General features: G+C 40.8%; 1 protein-coding gene across 4 annotated transcripts in view; it reads left to right on the top strand.

Annotated features, from left to right (window-relative positions):
• map3k7 (mitogen-activated protein kinase kinase kinase 7) overlaps nucleotides 1-23,810 on the top strand; it is a 142,468-nt gene that overhangs the window by 18,127 nt on the left and 100,531 nt on the right. For 3 of the 4 annotated variants that reach the window (XM_078542263.1, XM_078542264.1, XM_078542268.1), the window contains exons 2-4: nucleotides 13,328-13,438; nucleotides 15,725-15,790; nucleotides 18,937-18,982. In XM_078542263.1, the coding sequence (XP_078398389.1) occupies nucleotides 13,328-13,438; nucleotides 15,725-15,790; nucleotides 18,937-18,982 (223 nt within the window). The remainder of the gene's footprint in view (nucleotides 1-13,327; nucleotides 13,439-15,724; nucleotides 15,791-18,936; nucleotides 18,983-23,810) is intronic. The other variant, XM_078542266.1, reaches the window with a different exon arrangement.

Below are 23,810 nucleotides of genomic sequence, written 5' to 3'. Positions count from 1 at the left end.
CCTCTCTGTAATTTTCTAATGAAGAGGCTTCCTGAGTATTTTTTTTTCCAAAATACTGTAGTTTGTGCAAAGCACCAATAGTGTGAAATTATCTCTTCTAAGCAGTCTCCATAACATGCTAAATAACATTTAGGGGAGGAGGTGGCGTAGTGGCATTGTCACTGGACTGGTAATTCAGAGACCCAGCGTAATCCTGTAGGGACATGGCAGATGGTGAAATTAGAATTCAAAGTCTGATGATGACCACTAAACTATTGTTGATTGTCATAAAAAAAAAACATTTGGTTCACTAATGATCTTACCTGGTCTGGCCTACATGTGACTCCAGGCCCACAGCAATGTGGTTGACTCTTAAAAAATGTCTCTGAACAAGGGCAATTAGGGATGGGCAATAAATGCTGGCCTAGCCAGCGATGGCCACATCCCATGAATGAATAATTTAAAAATACTTATAGTGGCATTATGTACATTGTTACTGCAGCAGAAGTATTGACACAACTCTATTGAATTCACCAAGGCTCCTTAGACAGCACCTTTCAAACCCACGCTACCTAAAAGGACAAAGGCAGCAAGATAGGTGGGAACACCACCACCTGGAAGTTCCCCTCCAGTCACTCATCATCCTGACTTGGAAATATATCGCCGTTCCTTCACTGTTGCTGGGTCAAAATCCTGGAACTCCCTCCCTAACAGCACTGTGGGTGTCCCTACACTACATGGAATGCAGCGGAACAAGAAGGCAACCAACAATTTTATCACTTAGATGCATGTACCACCACCTGAACAAAGCTGACACTAAACTCATATTTTAATAAATTGCAGAACTTTGCAATGATTTGAGCAAGGTGGTGAGCTGTCCATCTGTAGTATAACTCCAATTGTTTTGCTTTAACAGAAGAGCTGCAAGCTTCCTCAGAATTTGTTTTGCACGATCTTTGCAACCAGTGTAAAGTGAAGGATTTTCATCTTGGACATTGAGTTTTAGGTCTGGATTTTCATGAAGTCTGGGAGACTCAGTGGAAGGATGAAAATGGTGGCTGGGACTCGTATCCAGGATTCCTGTCCCCGTTTCCAGGGTTTCCGATTTTCAGGGGTGCCTTTTATAGGTGCGGGCTGGTTTGGGTTGTGAGCCCACACCCTGCACCCCCAACCTGGCCAGCCCCATTGCGGTGATAGGCATGTCCTTGTCCTCTGCAACTTCCATGGATTCGGACCAACTTTCCAAAGATTCATGGTTCATGACACCTCAGGGATGTATTGAACCATAGTTTGGATGAGCGAATCGTTTGAATGGCAAGTTCAAAAGGTGGTCCTCATGCCCCCCCCCCATGCCAAGCTGTGGCACTTCCATGCCCTTTCACCCACTATAAACTGTATAGAATGGCCAGGGGAATCATCATTCACATGCAATTTTAGTACTGAAACTGAATAAGCGCTCTACCAATAACTAAACCTTGGCCTAGTTTTTGCAATAGTAATAGTAAAACTGCATTACTCCTTTGAAAGCAACTTCTCAGGCTGCACACGCGTAGCCAAAATCCAGAAACTTCCATCAATGATTCTATGGTTTGCTATAGGGTGCACTGTTTAAGTCCCTGCAGATTGCAATCAATTAGAAATCATTTAATTGACCTTTTATGCTGTTAATATTGCTGTGAAAACTCTTGAAAAAGAAGTTACACATTATTGAGTGAGGTGTAACTAGGTTTTTAATGGTTTACTAAGTTTGTAGTTATTGATGACAAACCTCTCTGGCCCTGAAAGACTTAATTTTATATTTGTTAAATGTCAAATTTCTCCAATACGATAAATTCTATATATTTTTACAATAAAGTTTGTTGATATTTCAGTGTCTACTTAATCCGATGGATATTTCCCATCGTTCGTTTTGCTGCCTGAAATTTAATTTTTTAAAAAAGGATAATAGTACATTTCTCTTCCTGGCTTGTTGTCTTTGAGAATGCATCAGTGCAACAAGCTGCTTAGCCTGCTTGATGTCATTTCTATTGCTGGAGACCGCAAGAACTCCTTGACTTAGTGCTAGATTCAAACAAACTCCTGGGAAAGGAAAAATCCACTAGGTATTCGCGGGAAGCTCTCTTTAGAAGCAGACAGTAGGTATAAACCTTTTTCAGATTGGCAAGCAGTAACAAATGGAGTGCCACAGATGTCAGTGCTGGGTCCTCAACTGTTTACAATCTATATCAATGACGTGGATGAAGGGAGCGAATGTATCGTAGCTACATTTGAGGATCACACCAAGATAGGTAGGAAAGTAAGTTGTCAAAAGGAAGTGGAGTCTGCAAAGGGATAAAGGCAGATTAAGTGAGTGGGCAAAAAATTGGCAGATGGAGTATAACTTAGGTAAATGTGAACTTGTTCACTTTGACAGGAAGACTAGAAAAGCAGTATATCATTTAAATAGAGAAATATTGCAAAACTCGGCGGTACAGAGGGACCTAGGTGTCCTGCTACATGAATCACATAAAGTTAGTGTGCAGGTACAGCAAGTGATTAGGAAGGCAAGTTCGGATTTATTGCAAGAAGAATGGAATATAAAAGTAGGGAAGTTCTACTTCAGCTGTACAGGGCCTTGGTGAGACCAGATCCGGAGTACTGTGTACAGTTTGATCTCATTATTTAAGAAAGGATATAAATACACTAAAAGCAGCTCCGAGAAGGTTCACTGGACTCATTCCTGGGATGAAGCGTTGTCTTATGAAGAAAGGTTGAACAGGTTAGGTCTATACCCATTAGAGTTTAGAAGAATGAGAAATGATCTTATTGAAACATATAAGATCCTGAGGGGACTTGATAGGGTGAATACCCAGAAGATGTTCCCTCTTATAGGTGGGACTAAAACTTGCCTTTAAAAGTGAGACCTCTTATTTTTAAACTGGGATGAGGAGAAACTTTTTCTCCCAAAGGGTCGTTGGTGTGTGGAATTCTGTTGCCCAGAAAGTAGTGGAGGCTGGGCCTTTGAATTCATTTAAGACAGAGTTAGACCAATTTTTATTAGGCAAGGGAGTCGAGAGCTATTGGCGGGCAGGCAAGAAAGTGGAGCTGAGACTGGAACCAGACCCGCCATGATCTTTTTGAATGGTGGAGCGGGCTCGAAAGGCCAAATGGCCGCCTCCTGCTCCTGTGCTTTTTCGAGATTACCACAGAGCAATGTCTCTTTACTGTTGACTGAAAAATCCAGATCATTGCATGTGTATCCAGTTCAGGTCATTGAAATAAAAAGGGAAAACCCTGAAACCCATGTGGAGAAGGGTTATAAAGGTGATTCCCTAGTAAAGAAAATAACTTGTTTATATAATACCATTCATGCCCTCCAGATGTCACAAAACACTTCACAGCCAATAAAATATTTTTAAAGCGTAGTCACTACTGCAATATAGGCAGCTGGGGGCAGCCAATTTATGCATTGGAGGGTCCAGCAGACAGCAGTGAGATAAATGACCAGATATTCTGTTGGTGGTGTTTCAGGGATAAATGTTTGCCAGGATTCTGGAAGAACCCCCCTGCTTTTTGATTAGCACCTTAGGATCTTTTACTTTCGCTCAAGAGAGAAAACTGGGCCTCAGCTTATTTTTCATCCATAAGACTAAACCTCTTGAGTGCAGCACTCCCTTGGAATTACACTGAAATGTCAGCTTGGATTATATGTTAATGCCTTGAGAGGGGCTTGAAGTCATAACCTTCCAACTTGGCAAGAATCCTGCCCTCTCCTAATACTGGAGAATGAGTTGAGGATAGAGCAGTAAAGGTAAGACATCTGTAATTTGCTTGAGAGTAGATTTATGCCAGATAGATTTTCAATATTGACAAAAAGAAGAAAAAATACAATTAAAAATTGACGAATGCAAAATAATTTACAGCGACAGCAATAATGGAAGAGTTGAGGAATGGTATTGTATCAATTAGAGAATAAGCTGTAAGAGATGTATGCCTAACACTTAAAATGTCTAGTCATTCTAGAGCAAGAATCCATAAAGGTAACAATATTGAGTTATATTACCAAATCAGTATTGTACAAGTATGAATTCACCAGGCAGAAGTTATGTAATGCCTTTGTCAGGCTGTAATGTTGAGTACTGTGCCCCAATTCCAACACCTAGAGCTCAAACAGAATGATCACAGAAGTTTATGAAAACAGAATTACCTGGAAAAACTCAGCAGGTCTGGCAGCATCGGCGGAGAAGAAATCAGTTAACGTTTCGAGCCTTCATGGCCCTTCGGCAGAACTGAAGCATAGTTAGGAGAAGGGAGAAATATAAACTGGTTTAAGGTGGGTGGGCGGGGGGGGGAAGAGAGACGTTGAGGGTGTGGTGATTGTGGAGATAAGCAGTGATAGGCACAGACAAAAGGGTCAAAGATGTGTTGAAGGTGGTGATATTTGTCTAAGAAAAGTGCTAATTAAGAATGGAAGACAGGATATTCAAAGTACAGCTCTAGTGGGGGTGGGGTGGAAAGACTAACAAGGTTTTAGTTTTAGATTTAAAAATAATGGAAATAGGTGGGGAAAGAAGAATCTATATAAATTATTGAAAAAAAAGGGGGGCGGGGGGGGGGGGGGGGGGGGGGGGGGTAGAAACGGGGTGGGGATGGGGGGAGGGGGAGTTTAAGATCTAAAGTTGTTGAATTCAATATTCAGCCCAGAAGGCTGTAAAGTGCCTAGTCGGAAGATGAGGTGCTGTTCCTCCAGTTTGCGTTGGGCTTCACTGGAACAATGCAGCAAGCCAAGGACAGACATGTGGGCAAGAGAACAGGGTGGAGTGTTAAAATGGCAAGCGACAGGGAGGTTTTTGGCATTATTGACGAGAAGAACTTAGTTCTTTAAAGAAGGTGAATGGGATAGGACTGTATAGAGGTATATGAAGTGCCAAATTAAGAAAAAACAGCTGCAACACAATATTTTGAGCAATATTTCATCCATAATTCAAGGGGATAAGGTTCAATTGGTACTTGGTCATGAAAAAAGCGATCAATAGGTTGAATGATCTTATAGAAGGGTTGTAGAGGCAACAACATCTAAATTACAGTTGGTTGTTGTAATGGGCATGGAGGAAAGTGTAAGCTTTGATGGAAGGATGAGGTAGTTGAATTTCTTCCCCCAAATTGTCTTGAAGTATCAATGGCTGTTTATGCTGAATCGTGTCATGTTTGTGGCATGACAATTTGAACTTTAGTTGCTTAATTCTAGTCTACCGTTGATCTGGATGGCAACATTTAATTTTAAGCTAGTGTGATTTTTTTGAATAAGATTCACCCTTAACAAATAAAGCTACGGAAAAAGGCTTAGCCAGTGGTTGTAGTGGTGCTTTCTTTACCTGAAGGTACTGACAGTTGCTGAAGTATGGTTCCGTGATCATCTAGTACTGTATGCAAGTGTATATTGGTTTAGACGCTAAATGACAAGCTACTCAACTTTGGGAGAGTTTTGTAGCTGAACCCAGTCCTGTCATTGTGTGTTCAAAAATGCATGTTTTTCAGCATGAGTCACTGAGCAATGATTGTGAATGAGAATCCTGATATTTCTGCTTCATAATTCAGAAAAAAAGGAACAGTGAAGTAAGTTGTAATGACTACTAGTACTACAACTGTGGTCAGCTGAATGACTTCTGTATTGTATTGAAACTGGTACACGGCATCCAAATAAACATCACCTATAGATATTTTAAACTAGACCTCAAAAAAAAAGAAAAATTGTGGCAAAACTGGACTTACTGGTTTGTAAGAGACAAAATTGGAAAGGTGCCACATTAAGCTTGTATCTAAGACACTAGTTCGGCCTCATCTGGAGTATTGTATCTAGTTCTGGGCGTTGCACTTTAGGAAAGATATGAAGGCATTGGAGAGAGTGCAGAAAAGATTCACAAGAACGGTTCCAGGGTTGAGGAACTTCAGTTATGAAAATAGATTGGAGAAGTTGGGACAGTTTTCCTTTGAGAAGAGAAGGTTGAGAGGAGATTTGATAGAGGTATTCAAAATCACGAGGGATCTGGACAGAGTAGAAACTGTTCCCATTCGTGAAAGAATTGAGAAAGAGAAGGCACAGATTTAAACTAATTTGCAAAAGAAGCAAAAGTGCTATGAGAAAAACTTTTTCATGCATCAAGTGGTTAAGATCTAGAATGCGCTGCCTGAGAATGTGGTAGAGGCAGGTTCAATCAAATCATTGAAAAAAGAAGTAGACTGTTATCTGAAAAGGAAGAATGTGCAGGGTTACGGGGAGAAGGCAGAAGAATGGCACCAAGGGAATTGCTCATTCGGAGAGCTGGTGCAGACGATGGGCCAAATGGCCTGCTTTTGCGCTGTAGCGATTCTGTGAATTGCTCTGATTAAAACCTTAATTGCAATCTGGCCTTACAGCTGTGAGTATAATCAAAATTGTGCCAATGCTATTTAGAAAGAGTTCCCATTATGTGACACAGAGAATGCTTGATGGAATTGGTTTAATTGAAAAATGTATGGAACACTTGCAGTAATAGGTTGCTATGTTACTATCATATGTGCAGTGTGACTCAAAAGTGTTTATTTTTTTCAGTTTTTATGGGGAGGTGCCTGGCCACCACCCTGTACTTTTTCTATTTGTAAGGCAGCAATCAGGGTCAGTTTGTAGGGCATTGCACCCCAAGACTCCAGCCTTGCTACTTTGTTACATAGATTATCAGATGACCACTAGTCTCTGCCTTCATAATTTTCAAGTGTTCTTAATTAGGGCAAGAAATTTGTTATTGCTCAGGAATTGGTATTATTAGGTGTCGGGTATCTTTTATCCATAAATCTGAAAACATGCGAAAACCACACTTTTTTTGAACCTCATTGACTGTTAGCACAGGAAGTGTAGTTCCGAGTTCTGGAGTCCGAACTCTGGACGCTGCGGCACATCTGGGAGGGGGAGAGTTACCTGAACGCTTTGTTTCAGGAGGCGGTCACACCTGGTAGATTAAGTATCTCAAATTCAGTCAGTGGTCAGGGTCAGCAGGGTGTGACTGCAAGTGAGGCATGTAGAGGGATCCTGTGTTCAGGAACAGAGGAGCCTCAGCTCTTGACCTTGTCCAACAGGTACGAGGTACTTGCTCCCTGTGTGGATGAAGAACAGGGCTGAAGGGAAGATGAACCAGCTGACCATGGCACCATGGCACAGGAGGCCATTCAAGAGGGGGGAGCAAAAAGACAAGTGGTAGTTGTAGGGGATTTTATAATTAGGGGAATTGATAGCATCCTTCGTAAGCAGGATCGAGAGTCCCGCATGGTATTTTGCCTGCCCGGTGCCAGGGTGAGGGACATCTCTGACCGGCTTGAAAGGATATTGGAGAGGGAAGGGGAGGATCCAGTTGTTGCGGTCCATGTCGGGACAAATAACATAGGTAAGACTAGAAAAGAGGACCTGTTTGGGGATTATCAGGAACCAGGAACTAAGTTAAAGAACAGGTCCTCAAGGGTTATAATCTCCGGATTACTACCCGAGCCACTTGCAAATTGGCATAGGGACGCAAGAATAAGGGAAGTAAACACGTGGCTAAAGGAGTGGTGCGGGAAAGAGGGGTTCCATTTCTTGGGGCACTGGCATCAGTATTGGAACAGGAGGGATCTGTACCGTTGGGACGGTCTCCATCTGAGTCGATCTGGGACCAATGTTCTAGCGAAAAGGGTAAATAAGATGGTCAACAGGATTTTAAACTAGAAAGTGGGGGGGGAAGGGAAGGATAAAACTCCAAGAAGTATGACTAATGGGAAACAAAGCAGCAGGTTAGCGTGTGGTGGGGTGGATTCAACTTCATGGAAAATTCTGAAAAAACTGAAAAGAAAGGGGAGCCCAGGAGAGGCTATTAAAGTCTCCAGAACACAAAATAGGACAGAGTGTTTGGAAAGGGCTAGAAATCTAACTTCAAGCACATCAGATAAATGAACGACAATGAGAAAGGGGACGGGAAATACAGGACTGAAGGTGTTGATTCTGAATCCATGCAGTATACGAAATAAGGTAAATGAGCTTGTGGCGCAGATTGAAATTGGCAGGTATGATGTGGTGGGCATCATGGAGACATGGCTGCAACGGGATCAGGACTGGGAACTAAATATCCAAGATATACATCCTATTGAAAAGATAGGCAGGTTGGCAGAGGGGGTGGGGTTGCTTTGTTAGTAAGAAATGAAATTAAATCGATAGCAAGAAACGACATAGGGTCAGATGTTGTAGAATCTGTGTGGGTAGAGTTGAGGAACCGCAAAGGTAAAAAAACCATAATGGGAGTTATGTACAGGCCTCCGAACAGTAGTCAGGATGTGGGGCACAAGATACACCAGGAGATAGAAAAGGCGTGTAAGTTAGGCACGGTTACAGTGATCATGGAGAATTTCAATATGCAGATAAACTGGGAAAACCAGATTGGTAGTGGATCCCAAGAAAAGGAATTTGTGGAATGTCTATGAGATGGCTTTTTGGATCAGCTTGTGGTGCAGCCCAATAGGGAACAGGCAATTCTAGATTTAGTGATGTGTAATGAGGCAGATTTGATAAGGGAGCTTAAGGTGAAGGAACCCTTAGGAGGAAGTGACCAGAATATGATAGAATTTACCCTGCAATTTGAGAGGAGAAAGTTGGAATCAGATGTAACGGTATTACAGTTGAATAAAGGCAACTACAGAGGCATGAGGGAGGAGCTGGCCAGAATTGACTGGGAGATGAGCCTAGCAGGAAAGACAGTGGAACAGCAATGGCTGGGAGTAATTTGGGAGACACAGCAAAAATTCATCCCGAGGAAGAAGAAGCATACTAAAGGGAGGACAAGGCAACCATGGCTGACAAGGGAAGTCAGGGACAGCATAAAAGCTAAAGAGAAAGCATACAATGTGGCGAAGAGCAGTGGGAAACCAGGGGATTGGAAAGCCTACAAAGACCAACAGAGGACAACTAAAAAAGAAATAAGGAGGGAGAAGATTAAATATGAGGGTAAACTAGCCAGTAATATAAAAGAAGATTGCAAGAGTTTTTTTACATATATAAAGGGTAAGAAAGAGGCAAAAGTGGACATTGGGCCGCTGGAAAATGACGCTGGAGAAGTAGTGGTGGGGAACAAAGAAATGGCAGAGGAACTGAATTTGCGCCAGTCTTCACGATGGAAGACACTAGTAACATCCCCAAAGTTCAAGAGAGTTGGGGGGCAGAGGTGAGTATGGTGGCCATTACCAAGGAGAAGGTGCTAGGGAAACAGCAAGGTCTGAAGGTGGATAAATCACCTGGACCAGATGGATTACACCCCAGAGTTCTGAAGGAGATAGCTGAAGAGATAGTGGAGGCGTTAGTGGTGATCTTTCAGGAATCACGAGTCAGGGAGGGTCCCAGAAGACAGGAAAATCGCTAATGTAACCCTCCTGTTTAAGAAGGGAGTGAGGCAAAAGATGGGAAATTACAGGCCGATTATCCTGACCTCGGTCGTTGGTAAGATTTTAGAGTTATTAAGGATGAGATTTCAGAATACTTGGAAGTGCATGGTAAAATAGGGCAAAGTCAGCATGGTTTCATCAAAGGGAGGTCATGCCTGACAAATCTGTTAGAATTTTTTGAGGAGGTAACGAGCAGGTTAGACAAAGGAGAGCCAATGAATGTTATCTACTTGGACTTCCAGAAGGCCTTTGACAAGGTGCTGCACAGGAGGTTGCTCAGTAAGATAAGAGCCCAAGGTGTTAGAGGCAAGGTACTAGCATGGATAGAAGATTGGCTGTCTGGCAGGAGGCAGAGAGTGGGGATAAGGGGGTCCTTCTCAGGATGGCGGCTGGTGACTAGTGGAGTTCTGCAGGGGTCAGTGTTGGGACCACAACTTTTCACTTTATACATTAATGATCTAGATGAAGGAACTGAGGGCATTCTGGCTAGTTTTGCAGATGATACAAAGATAGGTGGAGGAACAGGTAGTATTGAGGAGGCGGGGAGGCTGCAGAAGGATTTGGACAGGTTAGGAGAATGGGCTAAGAAGTGGCAGATGGAATACAACGTGGGGAAGTGTGAGGTCATGCATTTTGGTAGGAAGAATAGAGGCATAGACTATTTTCTAAATGGGGAGAGAATTCAGAAATCTGGAGTGCAAAGGAACTTGGGAGTCCTAGTCCAGGATTCTCTTAAGGTTAACTTGCAGGTTGAGTCGGTAGTTAGGAAGGCAAATGCAATGTTGGCATTTATTTCGAGAGGACTAGAATATAAAAGCAGGGATGTGCTGCCGAGGCTTTATAAGGCTCTGGTCAGACCACATTTAGAATATTGTGAGCAATTTTGGGCCCCGTATCTCAGGAAGGATGTGCTGGCCCTGGGGAGGGTCCAGAGGAGGTTAATGAGAACGATCCCAGGAATGAAAGGCTTAACATATGAGGAACGTTTGAGGACTCTGGGTCTATACTTGATGGAGTTTAGAAGGATGAGGGGGGATCTGATTGAAACTTACAGAATACTGAAAGGCTTGGATAGAGTGGACGTGGGGAAGATATTTTTAGAACTTTTAGAACAGAGATGAGAAGAAACCTCTTTAGCCAGAGAGTGGTGAATCTATGGAATTCATTGCCACAGAAGGCTGTGGAGGCCAGGTCATTGAGTGTATTTAAGACCAAGATAGATAGGTTCTTGATTGGTAAGGGGATCAAAGGTTACGGGGATAAGGTGGGAGAATGGGGTTGAGAAACTTATCAGCCATGATTGAATGGCGGAGCAGACTTGATGGGCCGAATGGCCTAATTTCTGCTCCTATGTCTTTATGGTCTTATGGCATTATGTAGTTGTTTGTTTACCTTGCGCTCTACATGTCAAAAAAAATGTACTCTTTATTTATTATACAGTGATACATTCTGCTTTTCTAGCCAGTTTATTTACTTTAGACTGTAGTTAGCCGAGACTTAGGCTAATGTAATGTAAGTTTATATGCGGTACTCGAAAACCGAAATTATCTGAAATCCGAAATGCAATCTGGCTCGTAGACTTCGGATAAATGATACTCGACCTGTACTATCTCTGTGATTACAAGTTCTTTCTGTTGTAAAAATCTGCAGGATTCAAGCTATAAAGGATCACTTTTTCTAGCTAAAGGCAAAATGCTGCGGATGCTGGAAATCTGAAACAAAAACAGAAAATGCTGGAAAAACTCAGCAGGTCTAGCAGCATTTGTGGAGAGAGAAACAGTTTACATTTCGTGTCCCTTCTTCAGAGCTGAAGAGAAGTGTAAATGTGATGGAATTTATACTGTTTAAGTGGGGTGGGGCAGGTGGAGCTGGATGGAAGGCCAGCGATAGGTGGGGACAAAGGAGGGATTGACAAAGATGTCATGAACTAAAGGACAACGGGCGTGTTAATGATAATGTAAGTGCTAAAAAAGGTGCTGACAGTGGCATAAGGGTAAGAAAGCAGAATGCGATGATAGCAGAACAAGGGTAGAATTGTGTGAAAGAACAACATGGGACAAGTAACAGATGGCCCTGTAGGGGATGGCGTGGGGGGACGGGGTGGTGGTGGGAAAAAAAAGAATGAAAAATGGGATAGAAGGGGGAATAAAAAAGGGGATAAAGACACATAAATTAATAAAAATATGTGGATAAAAAATAAAAATGAATGTAGAAAAAAGGGGATCCAGAAAAGGGGGTGAGGATGGAGGAGAGAGTTCATGGTCTGTAGTTGTTGAACTCAATGTTAAGTCTGGAAGGCTGTAAAGTGCCGAATCGGAAGATGAGGTGCTGTTCCTCCAGTTTGCGTTGGGCTTCACTGGAACATTGCAGCAGGTCAAGGACGGACATGTGGGCATGAGAGCAGGATGGTGTGTTGAAATGGCAAGCGACAGGGAGGTCTGGGTCGTGCTTGCGAACAGGCTGGAGGTGTTCCGCAAAGCGGTCACCCAGTCTGCGTTTGGTCTCCCCGATGTAGAGGAGACCAAATTGAAGGAGGTCTTCCTTCTTCCTTAACCGAGGTTTCCCCCCGACTGTGGTTGACAGGACCTTCAGCCGTGTCCAACCCATATCCCGCCGCTCTAGACTTCTGTACTGACAGCCTTTTGGACTTAACATGGAGTTCAACAGCTTCAGACCATGAACTCTCTCCTCCATCCTCACCCCCTTTTTTCAATTCCCTTTTTTCTACATTCATTTTTATTTTTTGTCCTTTTATTTTAATTCATTCATGGTTTTGTCCCATTTTCTATCCTTCTACATGCTGGAATGTCAACAGCCTGGGAATCCTGGCCTTTGTGTACTTAAAAATTGAAATTGAGTTCAAATCAGTCATTTAGCTTCCTGAAAAGATTTCAGTGGCCAATCTGTCTCTGTTAAACTGAATTGGATGTGTTGAGTTCAGATATGAGAATTTAAATTCGTTTTCATTCTCACTCTTGCTCCCCCTGAACCCACCTGTCATTGGGGGTTAAAATTGCCCCCTGTTTTTCAGCATTTATTGTTCATAAGAGTTAAAACATTTAAAGGATGCATTAGGTGCAATATGAGTTTCCTTATTTGAGATTATCAGTCATTCAGTACACTGCAATAGATTGCTGAGTGGGAGATGAGCCAATTCTTTGATTAAGATCCATATCTTTCTTTCCATTTCCTGAAATGAAAGCATATTGATAAACTTGTACTAAGGCAATTCATTCAGAAATGCAAGTATCCTGTAAATTTCTATACTGTTGATAGTTTCAAAGACAAAATTGTGTTCCATTCTCTCTTTTTTAAAAATCACTCTTGGCTTCAATGTTAATTATATCGTGTTTTGAATCCCTGTATATGAACAGAGACATCCTTACAACTGAAGTTTAAGTGTCGCTCGGTTATTAGTGCTTTCTCAGTGTATGAGCACATCTCCTGTACAAATGTAAAAGTGTCACACGGAGCCAAGATGCACATGACAATTTCTTGAAACTGGATTAAATATACAATGAAAATGAAAACCCCTTTTTGTGTATTTTTGATCTCTTTAATTCATTTGATCTTGTATATGCGGAGCAGTTTCTAAAAACAAAAAACTTAATCAACTTAGTCATTGTCACAACTATGTGATTTTATTTTATTTAATCCATAATCTACTGCTCCCAAACCCAATTTAACTGAAAGCACATTTATACTCTGTGAGACCTGCTCTAGTGCAGCCTGGTCCCTGAAGTGCAAGTCTTGCAGGGGTGGCCACACCAAAGCTTCCAGGACAAACTGTCTTCATATTTCGGTGTATAATATCCTGAATAACTTTTTCTAACTAAATTAGAAACACATATTGAGCTGAGAATTTCATGAAGAACAAATAAGGAGTTTATGGAAATCTGGTTTATTTACTACCTTTCTTTGTGCCTTGCAGGTTGTTGGGAGAGGAGCTTTTGGGGTTGTCTGTAAAGCAAAGTGGCGTGGAAAAGATGTAGCTATAAAGCAAATTGAAAGTGAATCAGAAAGGAAAGCGTTCATCGTAGAGGTAATTCCGCTTTGTATGCCTTCTTCTCGTCGTGGAGATTGAGGATCAAAATCTGGGATATGGTTCAGGTTGTTTTTGTTAAAGAGGGGGAATTGGCCTAAAAGTTGCAAATGATAAATTTTGGCTCTTCCAGGCACATCATTAAAAGATAGCTGAATATTTTTTTTAAAACTGGTCCAGTTCCATAATAATTGCATGGACTTGCCTGGTTAGAAAACAGATTTCTAATTGCTATTTCCCTATACACCACCTCAAGGGCAATTAGACATCCACATCCCATGAAAAGAATAAAAACTAGAGCAGTTTTAGCCATATCATGAAGTAGAGGCGAGGCATTTCCCAGAAAGCCACCTTGAACTCTTCTCTCTCATATTTTGGTATTTGGAGCAATGTTAGTAAAGAGCTTGTAGCAGGTTGCCTTTAAACCGTTTTGCCTGGAAGGTGATGTCTGATTCATGTAAAAGTCTTGGGATTTTTTTTTTAGGGGGTGCTGGGGTGGAAATGGTACCCTGAGAAAGATGTCTTGATAGAAGCCCTTGAATTCAAGATATTTTTGAGATTTTTTTTTAATTGACATGTTTTCAAATGATAGTATTTTAGATCAGCATCTTATAGGCACTGATTTTTGAAATAAGAGGTGTTTCCAATAAGGAAAATTATATACCTTTCAAAAAAAGTCCACAATTCTGTAATGGATAATTGAATCATCCTGTGCTTCCACCAGGGAGTTACGGTCACACAGCACGAACTATAGAATTCTGGTTACGATGTGCAGCTGTGTTCTCCATGTATGTAAAATGAATGAGTCTACCACCTGCTAGAATAGCTGTGAAACATTTCAGAAGAACACAAGCATTCATCCACTTGTATTTCCAAGGTGTAATTTAATGGCCCAAATTTATTATTACTACTTTATGAATATATCCTGTGAATGTCTGCTTTCAAATAAAATTGTAAGTGTATATGTTGCATTTTTGAGCTTTTTTCTCTACCTTTTCTAGGGACCTGTATCATTAGCAAGCCTCATATCCTGTATGGCAAAATTGATCTGACAATGGTGGCTTTAATTTTCCCAATGTTGAAATCAAAGAAATTGCAGCCTAACTACAACTGGGTGTCTGACAGCAGCTGATACTTCATCTATACAAAGCCCTGGTTAAATCACTCCAGTTTTGGGCGCCACACCTTAGGAAGGGTATATTGATCTTGGAGGGAGTGCAGTGTAGGTTTATCAGAATGATACCTAGACTCCAAGGGCCAACTTACACAGAAAGATTAAATAAATTACAACGACAACTTATATTTATATAGCACCTTTACCTGCCTGATATCTAAATAAATTTAATATGCCCTATGAATCTTTGTCACTGCATTGCAGTTTAAATAGATTGAACAGATTATAGGAAGAGATAAGCCAGCTGCTGACAGTTGTAAGCAGAGAATGGCAAGGCCATATTTAGCCTTATCCCAGAGTTCTGTGCCTGTCTTTTGATGAGTTTCCCATAAAACTTGGATAAGTATTTTTCTTGGGAGAGTCTGCTAATGGGGATTTGGACATGAGGTTAAGTGAGATGTTGCAAATCCTGATTTGTACATGAAGATTGCTTTGATTTCAAATAATTAGGAAAAGTAATTTGGAGGTAATTAGCAATGCAGTGATTCATCCAGTTAGCCTGAAGTTCGCTTTACATCTGAGTTGAATTTTATTAACTTGAGTTGAAGTTTAATTATGCAACGATTTCTGTTAACATGACAAGGGGATTAAGTTTTATATATAACACTTCTATACAGAATTCTAGCTGATGTAATATTTTATTTCACATTAATTTTCTACTAGTATGTTTTCTAAACATCTAACATCTATTGCTATGCTATGGAAAAAAATTATAATTTTGTGAAATACACAAAATTCAAGTAGCATCACAAATGTAAATATAGTGGAACCTTGATTATTTGCATTCCTGACTATCCTACAGGCGCAATACTTGCCTCACTGCAGCACACTTAATCTAATCTCTTCCTGTCTAGCAAAACTGATCTTGAAGGTCAAGAAAGATTAAATTCAGCTTCATTTTATTTGTATTGAACTGTCTTCATTCCCATGCCTAGGGTATTGCTATACCAACTGTGTAACACCACATTTGGGGACTTCTGATTATCTGCTCATTTCCTTTCTCCATCTTGTGGGTGGGGTGTTCTCCCACTGCAGCAGCCAATGGAAGCTCCCGTAGATTTATGCCTCACTTTTATTTTGTTTTCATGACTTTTTTCTCTCTCCTGTTACAGCTTCGACAGTTGTCACGTGTAACGCACCCCAATATTGTGAAACTGTATGGAGCCTGCCTAAATCCAGTATGTAATTCAAATCCTATTTATCATTTCGGCTTGTGTAATCTAATTGTGCACTATTATTGTTTGATCAAAATTTAGCGCTTTAACATTTTACTTCCTAGATATGATTCTAATGTCTCCTAAAGAGGACTCACCTAATTATAAGCGAATTATAAATAGAGCTCAAACCAATGTCAGAACCTCAAGCTGTGAATCCCTTCTTAGTTACCTCTGTCCCATCTTTTAGACCTTTCTGTGAACAAATTGATTGAAACCACTACTGAACCCACGTACTCTAGGATCACCCTGGAGAGCAAAGACAGTTCCTGGCTTTTACTCATTAGCAACCATCTATACTGCAACCATAACAAAAAATTGCATTTCCATAACACCTTTAATATATATAAAAAAAAATTCTAAACCCCTTCATAAGGGTCTGAAAGATTTTAAGGAGGGCTTAAAGGAGGCTTAAAGGGGGAGATGAAGAAGCAGAGATGAGAATTTCAGAGCATGGAGCCTAGATGGCTGAAGACAGTCACCTTTTTTGGGTGAAGAAGGGGGATGGACAAAAGGCTAGAGTTAGAGGAACAAAAAATTTGGATTATGTTGTAAATCAGCTTGACGTTGAAAAGGGCCTGGAATCAGTGGCATAATGTGGAATTTTTTGCATGGCCTGTAAGTGGTGGCTTTAATCCTCCCAGTGTAAAATCAAAGAAATTGCAGCTTAACTACAACTGGATATCTGACAGCAACTGCCAGAATTCAAGGGGGTAAAAGTCATGCTTCAACTAATAAAGCCTTGGTTAGACTGCTCTAGTTTTGGGCACCACGCCTTTGGAAGGATATATTGGCCTTACAGGGAGTGTAGTGTAGGTTTACTAGAATTGTATGTAGACTCGAAGGGTTAACTTGCAAGGAATGATTACACAAACTACAGCAACAACTTATATTTATATAGCATCTTTTAACATAATGAAATTTCCCAAGACATTTCACAGGAGCATTATAAAGCAAAATACAAGACTAAGCCACATAAGAATTAGGTCAAATGACCAGAAGCTTGTCTGAGAGGTAGGTTGGTTTTCAGGAGTCTCTTAAAGGAGATAGAGAGACAGAGAGGGTGTTCCAGAGTTTCAGGCCTAGGCCAATGAAGGCGTGGCAAACAGTGGTGAAGAGGCTAAAATTGGGGATGTGCAAGAAGCCAGAATTAGAAGAGCGTAGAGATCTCGGAGAGTGTTGAGGTTGAAGGAGACTACAGAGATAGGGAGGGGCGAGGCCATGGAAGGGTTTGAAAATCAAGACGTTGCATGACCAATGTAGGCCAACAAAGCACAGGGTTGAAAGGGGAACAGGAGTTGCTGAGAGTTAAGGCATGGGCAGCAGAGTTTTGGATGATCTCAAGTTTATGGAGCGTAGGATGTGGAAGACCAGTGTGTTGGAATAGTCAAGTAAACCAGGGCATATTCCCTGAAATTTAGAAGGTTAGGGGGTGATTTAATGGAAGTTTTAAAGATATTAAGAGAAATAGAAATGGTGGATAGAGAGAAACTATTCCTACTGGTTGGGAACTCGAGCACTTCTGTGGCGGGCTGGGGGGGCGCGAAGTCTAAAAAGCAAAACTATTCTACATGTAAAGGGTCATAGAAGTTTGGAACTCTCCAAAAGTCAACTGATGCTAGGTCAATTGTAAATTTTAAATCTGAGAGAGGTTTTTGTTATCCAGTGGTATTAAGGGATATGAGGCAAAGCCAGGTATATGGATTTGATTGCAGATCAGCAATGATCTCACTGAATGGCAGAACAGATTTAAGGGGCTAAATGGCCTCCTCCTGTTATATGACGACATTGGAGGAGCTGAGAAAGATAAGATTGTCAGTGTACATATGGAGGCTGATCCCGTATCTGTAGATAATTTCACCAAGGACCAGGGTGTAGATGAAGAGGGGGAGTTCTGTGACTCCAGAAGTAATGGTGTAGGATGTAAGGAAAACCACTACAGCTCATGCTTTAGCTGCACTCAGAGCTAAGAATGAGCAGCATCTCTTGAGATGGAAACTGGAGCAGAGCTCGGAAGTTGGTGGTATAGTTCACTGCATCAAAAACGGTTACGGGAGGCAACATTATTGAAGAGAGTCGAACATGGGATTGCAGACAGAATGGTTCAGCCTGTGACACTGGCTGAAAGGGGAATGCAATAGATAGCAAGGGTATGCAGTTTGTGGTGAGGTGGTCTTTCCAGTGCTTAACTGGAGGAAGTTTTGGTTTATTAAGAGTGATTTTTAGACAAGCCACCTGACAACAGTAAGGGCCTGAGAGAGGTATTGGAGAGAAAGAGGACAGTCTAGGCAATGTTCATCTGGAAGCTGATCCCATGTCTACAGGAGACTTTAGCAAGGGGACAGTATATAACAGAAGAGGAGGCCAAGGATAAATTCTTTTAGACTCCAGAGGTAATAGTTTTTGGAGAGGAGAGAGGCCGTTGCTGGAGAGATATAGGTTACAATCAACTATGTGCAAGTGAAACCAAATAGCCATTGTTTCCCATCCTGTGTTATCTCATGGCACAGTGGATTACGTTCTTTAAAAAGCACTGGAAGGAGTCTTTTTAAATGTAGTAAACTGCTAAGATTTGCACAACTTGGACAGTGTTCCTAAGTGGAAGGTAAGCTCTTCATGGTGGAAAAGAGAAGTTAAAGCTGAGAGAGTTTCTTTTCTTCTCCAGTATTTTCAAAATCTTTGGAGAATGGTTTTACTAAGAAGATTCAATATTGGTGCATTGACAATGTATGGTGCTGATATCTCTGTGTTAGTCTGCTGATGGCTAAAAAAATTAGACCAGAAGGAAAAACGTAATCAAGAAGTAGAGACCATGCAGTAATAATTTTAGAGTAGGTAAATATATTGTAGAGTAGATGTTTAACTTTAAAATTGCTGTTTTACTCTACACATGAGAATTCTTTTTGTCATAAAGTTTAGGGCCATTCAGTGCATTAAAAATACTTCAGGGAGTGGGTTAAAATGTGTTAATTGAATGAACTCTTCAGGTTTTAACTTAAGTTTCTTTTTTTTGGTCAGTCAATATTCTCTCTTAAAAGAAAGACAGAATCAATATTTCATGGGGAATGGCCAAATCCATTTATTTAACTCACTGTGATGCTTTCTTCCAGGTCTGCCTTGTTATGGAATATGCAGAAGGAGGCTCCCTTTACAATGGTGAGTTGAAATTGATGACTATCCCAATAAGACAGTAACACTTGCATGCCTATTTTTTCTACCTACATGCAAGGTTTCCTGTGACTTTTAAAATTAGAAATGTACAAGGAGTTATAAAATCACAAACAAAAGTGATTTAATTGTGGTTTCCCTAACCTTTGGTGAGTAAAGTGCTCAATCCGGTAGTGTGGCACTAAGTCTTACAGACCAGCAGGTTCCTGGTTTGAGCTGTGTTGGGTATTTCAACTGAAGCAACAGTAGGAATGTTCCAAGTGGCCATGGCACTTTTAAGCTAAGGAGGGCGGGGGGTGGGGTGGAATTGCCAGGTTTCCTTCTGAGTCTCCAACTATTGAGTGTGTACAAGTGTTAGATGAGAACCAGATCAGATTTGGCTGTGATGTTACTCAGTTATGAATTTGCTGACGCTCTGAAAGCTTACAAATGGAAGATGGCTACTTGAGTGAGGTACTATCGGGCACCTGGCACTCAAAAACTGTACCCCAGCAAGAGTGTTTATATTAAACAGCCCATGTCATGAACTTGAGTGACAATGCAAGGTGGGCAGGTCTCTCAGAACCTACAACAAAAAGTATAGATCGAAAAAGAATCACTTGGAACCTCAAACTCTTGTTTTCACAGACCTTGTATAGCCTTACCAATAATGAGCTTCACTATATCACTTTAATCTCCTGGAAAGCTCTGCACAAATATTTCCTAATTCCTAAAGGTATTGAGACAAAACTTCAGCTTTTCTTCAGCCCCACTGTTCAAACCAGACCTATTGCACTTGTTCCCCATAGATAACGTCCTCTGCCAGCAGCACGGGAGTCATAGACTCATGTGGAACATTTGATCGTCATGATTAATGCCTATCGCAGGAACCTACCTCTTATTCCAGCCAGATATTTCTGCAGTTCTTTTTGAAGATGTTAACAACTCCAGCTTAACTGTTTATGTTGGAGCCTGTTCTGTATATCTGCTACTCTGGAGCAAGGAAAAGGTGTTTTTTCCCAGTCACTGGTAATTTTAACTTGTAAGCGCAAAATTGAAGAACGTGAAGTTACTTGACTTTGAACGTATCTACGATGGACCCATTATTATTCATCCTTTGAGTGTCTTCATTTAGGATTAACGAGGAACAAGATGAGCATTTGGGCTTTGAGGTGTCCCATACTTTTGCACTGTTGAGCTGTAGCTTCAGGTTGCATCTTGTACTGTTAGTTAGGAATTCAAGTCAGATTGTCTCTTTTGTCAGGCTGTTCAAGTTACCCTTCAAAATAAAGTGTTTCGTAGAATTCTTTTGATGTCAGGTTAACCTTAAGTTGGGTCTCTCACCTGCATTGTGTTGCAACTCTATTATCTACCAGGACATCCCTACAATGTAGAAGTTAAACAAATTCTCATTGTGCTTAACCTGTGTCTGGTCTTGGGCATTGCATTTACTAAAGCAGTTAATTGCTTTGTTCCACTTTAGCTACCATCAATGATCTACTTTTCTATTTTGTCCTTACAAATGGTAAAACCCTTGTTGGTCTATCAAACCTCCCATACAGCTGTGGCGCAACTGAGAATCAAATCTAATGCACCCTCTGCCTGTACCCCAAACACACACCAACAGCCACATATAATCTCCTGGGGGAGGCATTAAACCCTAGGCCAATTTAGGGTGAAGAAGAAAGTCTGGGAAATTCCTCACCAATCCCTTGATGATCAAAATGAGTTCCAGGAAACCGCAATGAAGCATGCGACACATTGACCAATAGTCCAGCTATGTTATGACCCCTGATACTAGCAACCATTAGGAATTCTCTCTAATCGTTTTAGTTTGTCATCTTCAACTGACTTCCTGAGGGTTAATTTTCTTAATTTGTCTTGATTCTTTATCTTCTAAATGATCTTATCTTAAAGATTGTTTTTGGGACATTTTTTATATCATCTACTAAAGAAGGAACCCATTCAGCTCATCTTGCCGGTGCCAGATCTTTGGTAGAGCTATCTAAGGGGTCCTACTGCCCTGCTCTTATCCCATGGCCCTGCAATCTTTTGCTTTTCAAGTATCTGCCCAGTTGTCTTTTGAAAATTACTATTGCATCTATTCCCACCACCCTTTCAGATAGTCCACTCCAGATGATCATAACTCGTGGAAAAAAAATCTCCCCCCCCGGTTCTTTTGCCAATTACATTAAATCTCTGTACTCTAGTTATCAACCCTCTTGTCAGTGCAAACAGTTTCTCCCTATGTACACTATAAAAAGCCTTCATAATTTTGAACACATCAATTAAATCTTCCCTTAACCTTCTGTACTCTGCCGAGAATAATCCCAACTTCTTTAGTCTCTTCACATAACTGAACTTCGTTCTCCCTCAGAATTTTTCTAATAATTCTCCTCTGCACCCTCTCTAAAGCCATGACACCCTTCTTAAAGTTTGGTGCCCAGAATTGAGCACAGCACTTTAGCTGAGGTCTAACCTGAGATACATAAAGGTTTAGCATAACTTACTTGCTTTTGCACTCTATATGCCATTTACTTAACTATTACTGTTTTAATCTTAAAGAAAAAATAAATCAAAGAGAAAATGATTGATTCTGCAATCCAGAACACTTAGAGAGGCAGTGTTCAGGCCGTGTCTTGGGGAAATGTGATTCATTCTAATAGTTTAAAAATATGTTCGACTGTGATTTCCTGAAAAGCTTGTTGCAAGAAGTGCCAAATTGTGACATGACCCCTAAAGTTTCTTTCAGCTTCTCTGATATATGTGTAGATTTGGGTAACAGTTACTTGGTGCAGTTTCAGTTAGCTGTTTAAAAAGCTGAATGACTGCATCACCATACTGTATTATCAGCACAATACTGGATACTGCCACTAGGAGGACCAAATGAGAGAGAAATGCTTCTGTGTGTTGAGCTGCTCTCAACAGAGGTGACATTTCACTTTTCAAAAGAAAGCCTTGGCTGCAATGTGTGTTTGCTTCATGCATAACTGTCTCTAGGACGCTCTTCGTAATCCCAAAAACGCTTTTCAAAGTGTTACATGTTTATATTTCTGATTTAGCTGCTGCTAATTAGCAATATCAATTCTAATTAAACAATGATTGTATTGCTCTCTTACTTATAATTTACTAATCAATTCTCATAAGATTTGGGTAGCAGCCATCTAACCTTCCTAAATAACTCAGCGAGTTTGATTGTGTTCTGGGAATTCTCTCTCAAGTGAAGGGCAAGAAGCCTGTTACCTGTGCAGAACTGGACTTGGCTGTTTGGCTATGGCACTAGCTGCTCTGTTTCTTCCATAATTTAAAAAGAAACACAGGCAGCAAAATTCGTATTTTCAGTTTTCAACTTGATGGAAATAAGCACACTTCCTCTGCATGCCAACAGGCTGTTAAATATCATGGAATGGTGCATCACTACCGTTTCTCTCATTGTCCCATAAATTCTTTCCCTTCAAGTATTTATTCAACTCTTGCACCAGCTTTTTCAGGTGGTGCATTCCAGATCACAACATAATGTATCACCTTTGGTTCCTTTCCCAACCACCTTAAATCTGAGTCCTCTGGTTACCAACCCACCTGCCCCATGAAACAATTTCACCTTATTTACTGTCTCAAAATCAGTCATTATTTTGAAAACCTCTATCAAATCTCCTGTTAATCTTCTCTTGTTTGATTTGTCAGCTATGGCTCAGTTAGTAGCACTCATGACTCTGAATCAGAAGTATATTGGTTCAAGCTGCACTCCAGGACTTGGGAACACACAAATCAAGGCTGACACTCCAGTGTATTCAGAAGTGCTGTCTTTTGAATGAGATGTTAAACCAAGGCCCGCCTGCCCCCTCAGATAGATGTAAAAGATCCTATGGCACTATTATGAATAGGAACAGGAGTTATTCCTGGTGTCCTGACCACTATTTAGCTTTCAATCAACATCAAAAAGCAGATTATCTGGTCATTATCAAATTATTTGTAGGAGCTTGTTGTGTGGTGGTATTTCATACATTACAGCAGTGACTAAATTTCAAAAGGACCTCATTGGCTGTAAAGTGCTTTTGGACATCCTGTGGTCCTGAAAGGTGCTATACAAATGCAAGTCTCTCATTTTTTTATCAGCTTCTTCAATGTCTCCACATAACTGAAGTCTCTCTTAACTGGTGCCACTCTAGTGAATCACTTCTGCACTCTCCCTAAAATATGGTGCACAGAATTGGACACAATACTCCAGCTGAGGTCTAACCAGTGTTTTACAAAGGTTTAGCATAACTTCCATGCTTTTGCACTCTATGCCTTTATTTATAAAGGCAATGATCCTGTATGCTTTTTTAAACAGCCTTCTCCAACTAATAGTTCTGATGAAAGGTCATCAGCTTTAAACATTTTCTTTCTGTACAGATGCTGCTGGAACTGCTGAATATTTCCGGCATTTTATTAATTTCAGATTTGATGCATCTGTCATATTTTGCATTTGTATGAGTGCTTACTTCACTGCTACTTTTCTTTCAGGAATGCCCGCCTTTGAAGTTCTGCAGTTCCCTCTGACGGGGTTTCCAATTGTCTCATTTACCTTGTTCACTTTCATTACTTTCTATTTCCCTTCTGATGTTCCATCAGGTATCTACCAAATCTTGCTTTCAGAGACACATTTCTCAACAACTGTCCCCGTCTCCAATAGTTGTGGTAAAAGGTCATCGAACTGAAATGTTTTGTTTTTCTCTCCATAGATGCCACCCAACCTGTTGAGTTTTTCCAGCATTTTCTGTTTTTATTATCTATTATGTGGTACTTTGTCACATCTTTTGAAAGTCTACGCACATAAAATCAACGTGTACGTACC

Source organism: Cetorhinus maximus, chromosome 5 (assembly GCF_964194155.1).
Source record: "Cetorhinus maximus chromosome 5, sCetMax3.hap1.1, whole genome shotgun sequence".
Lineage (NCBI taxonomy): Eukaryota > Metazoa > Chordata > Chondrichthyes > Lamniformes > Cetorhinidae > Cetorhinus > Cetorhinus maximus.
Note: the sequence above shows the minus strand (reverse complement) of the source record. Positions and strands in the feature narration are given on the sequence as shown.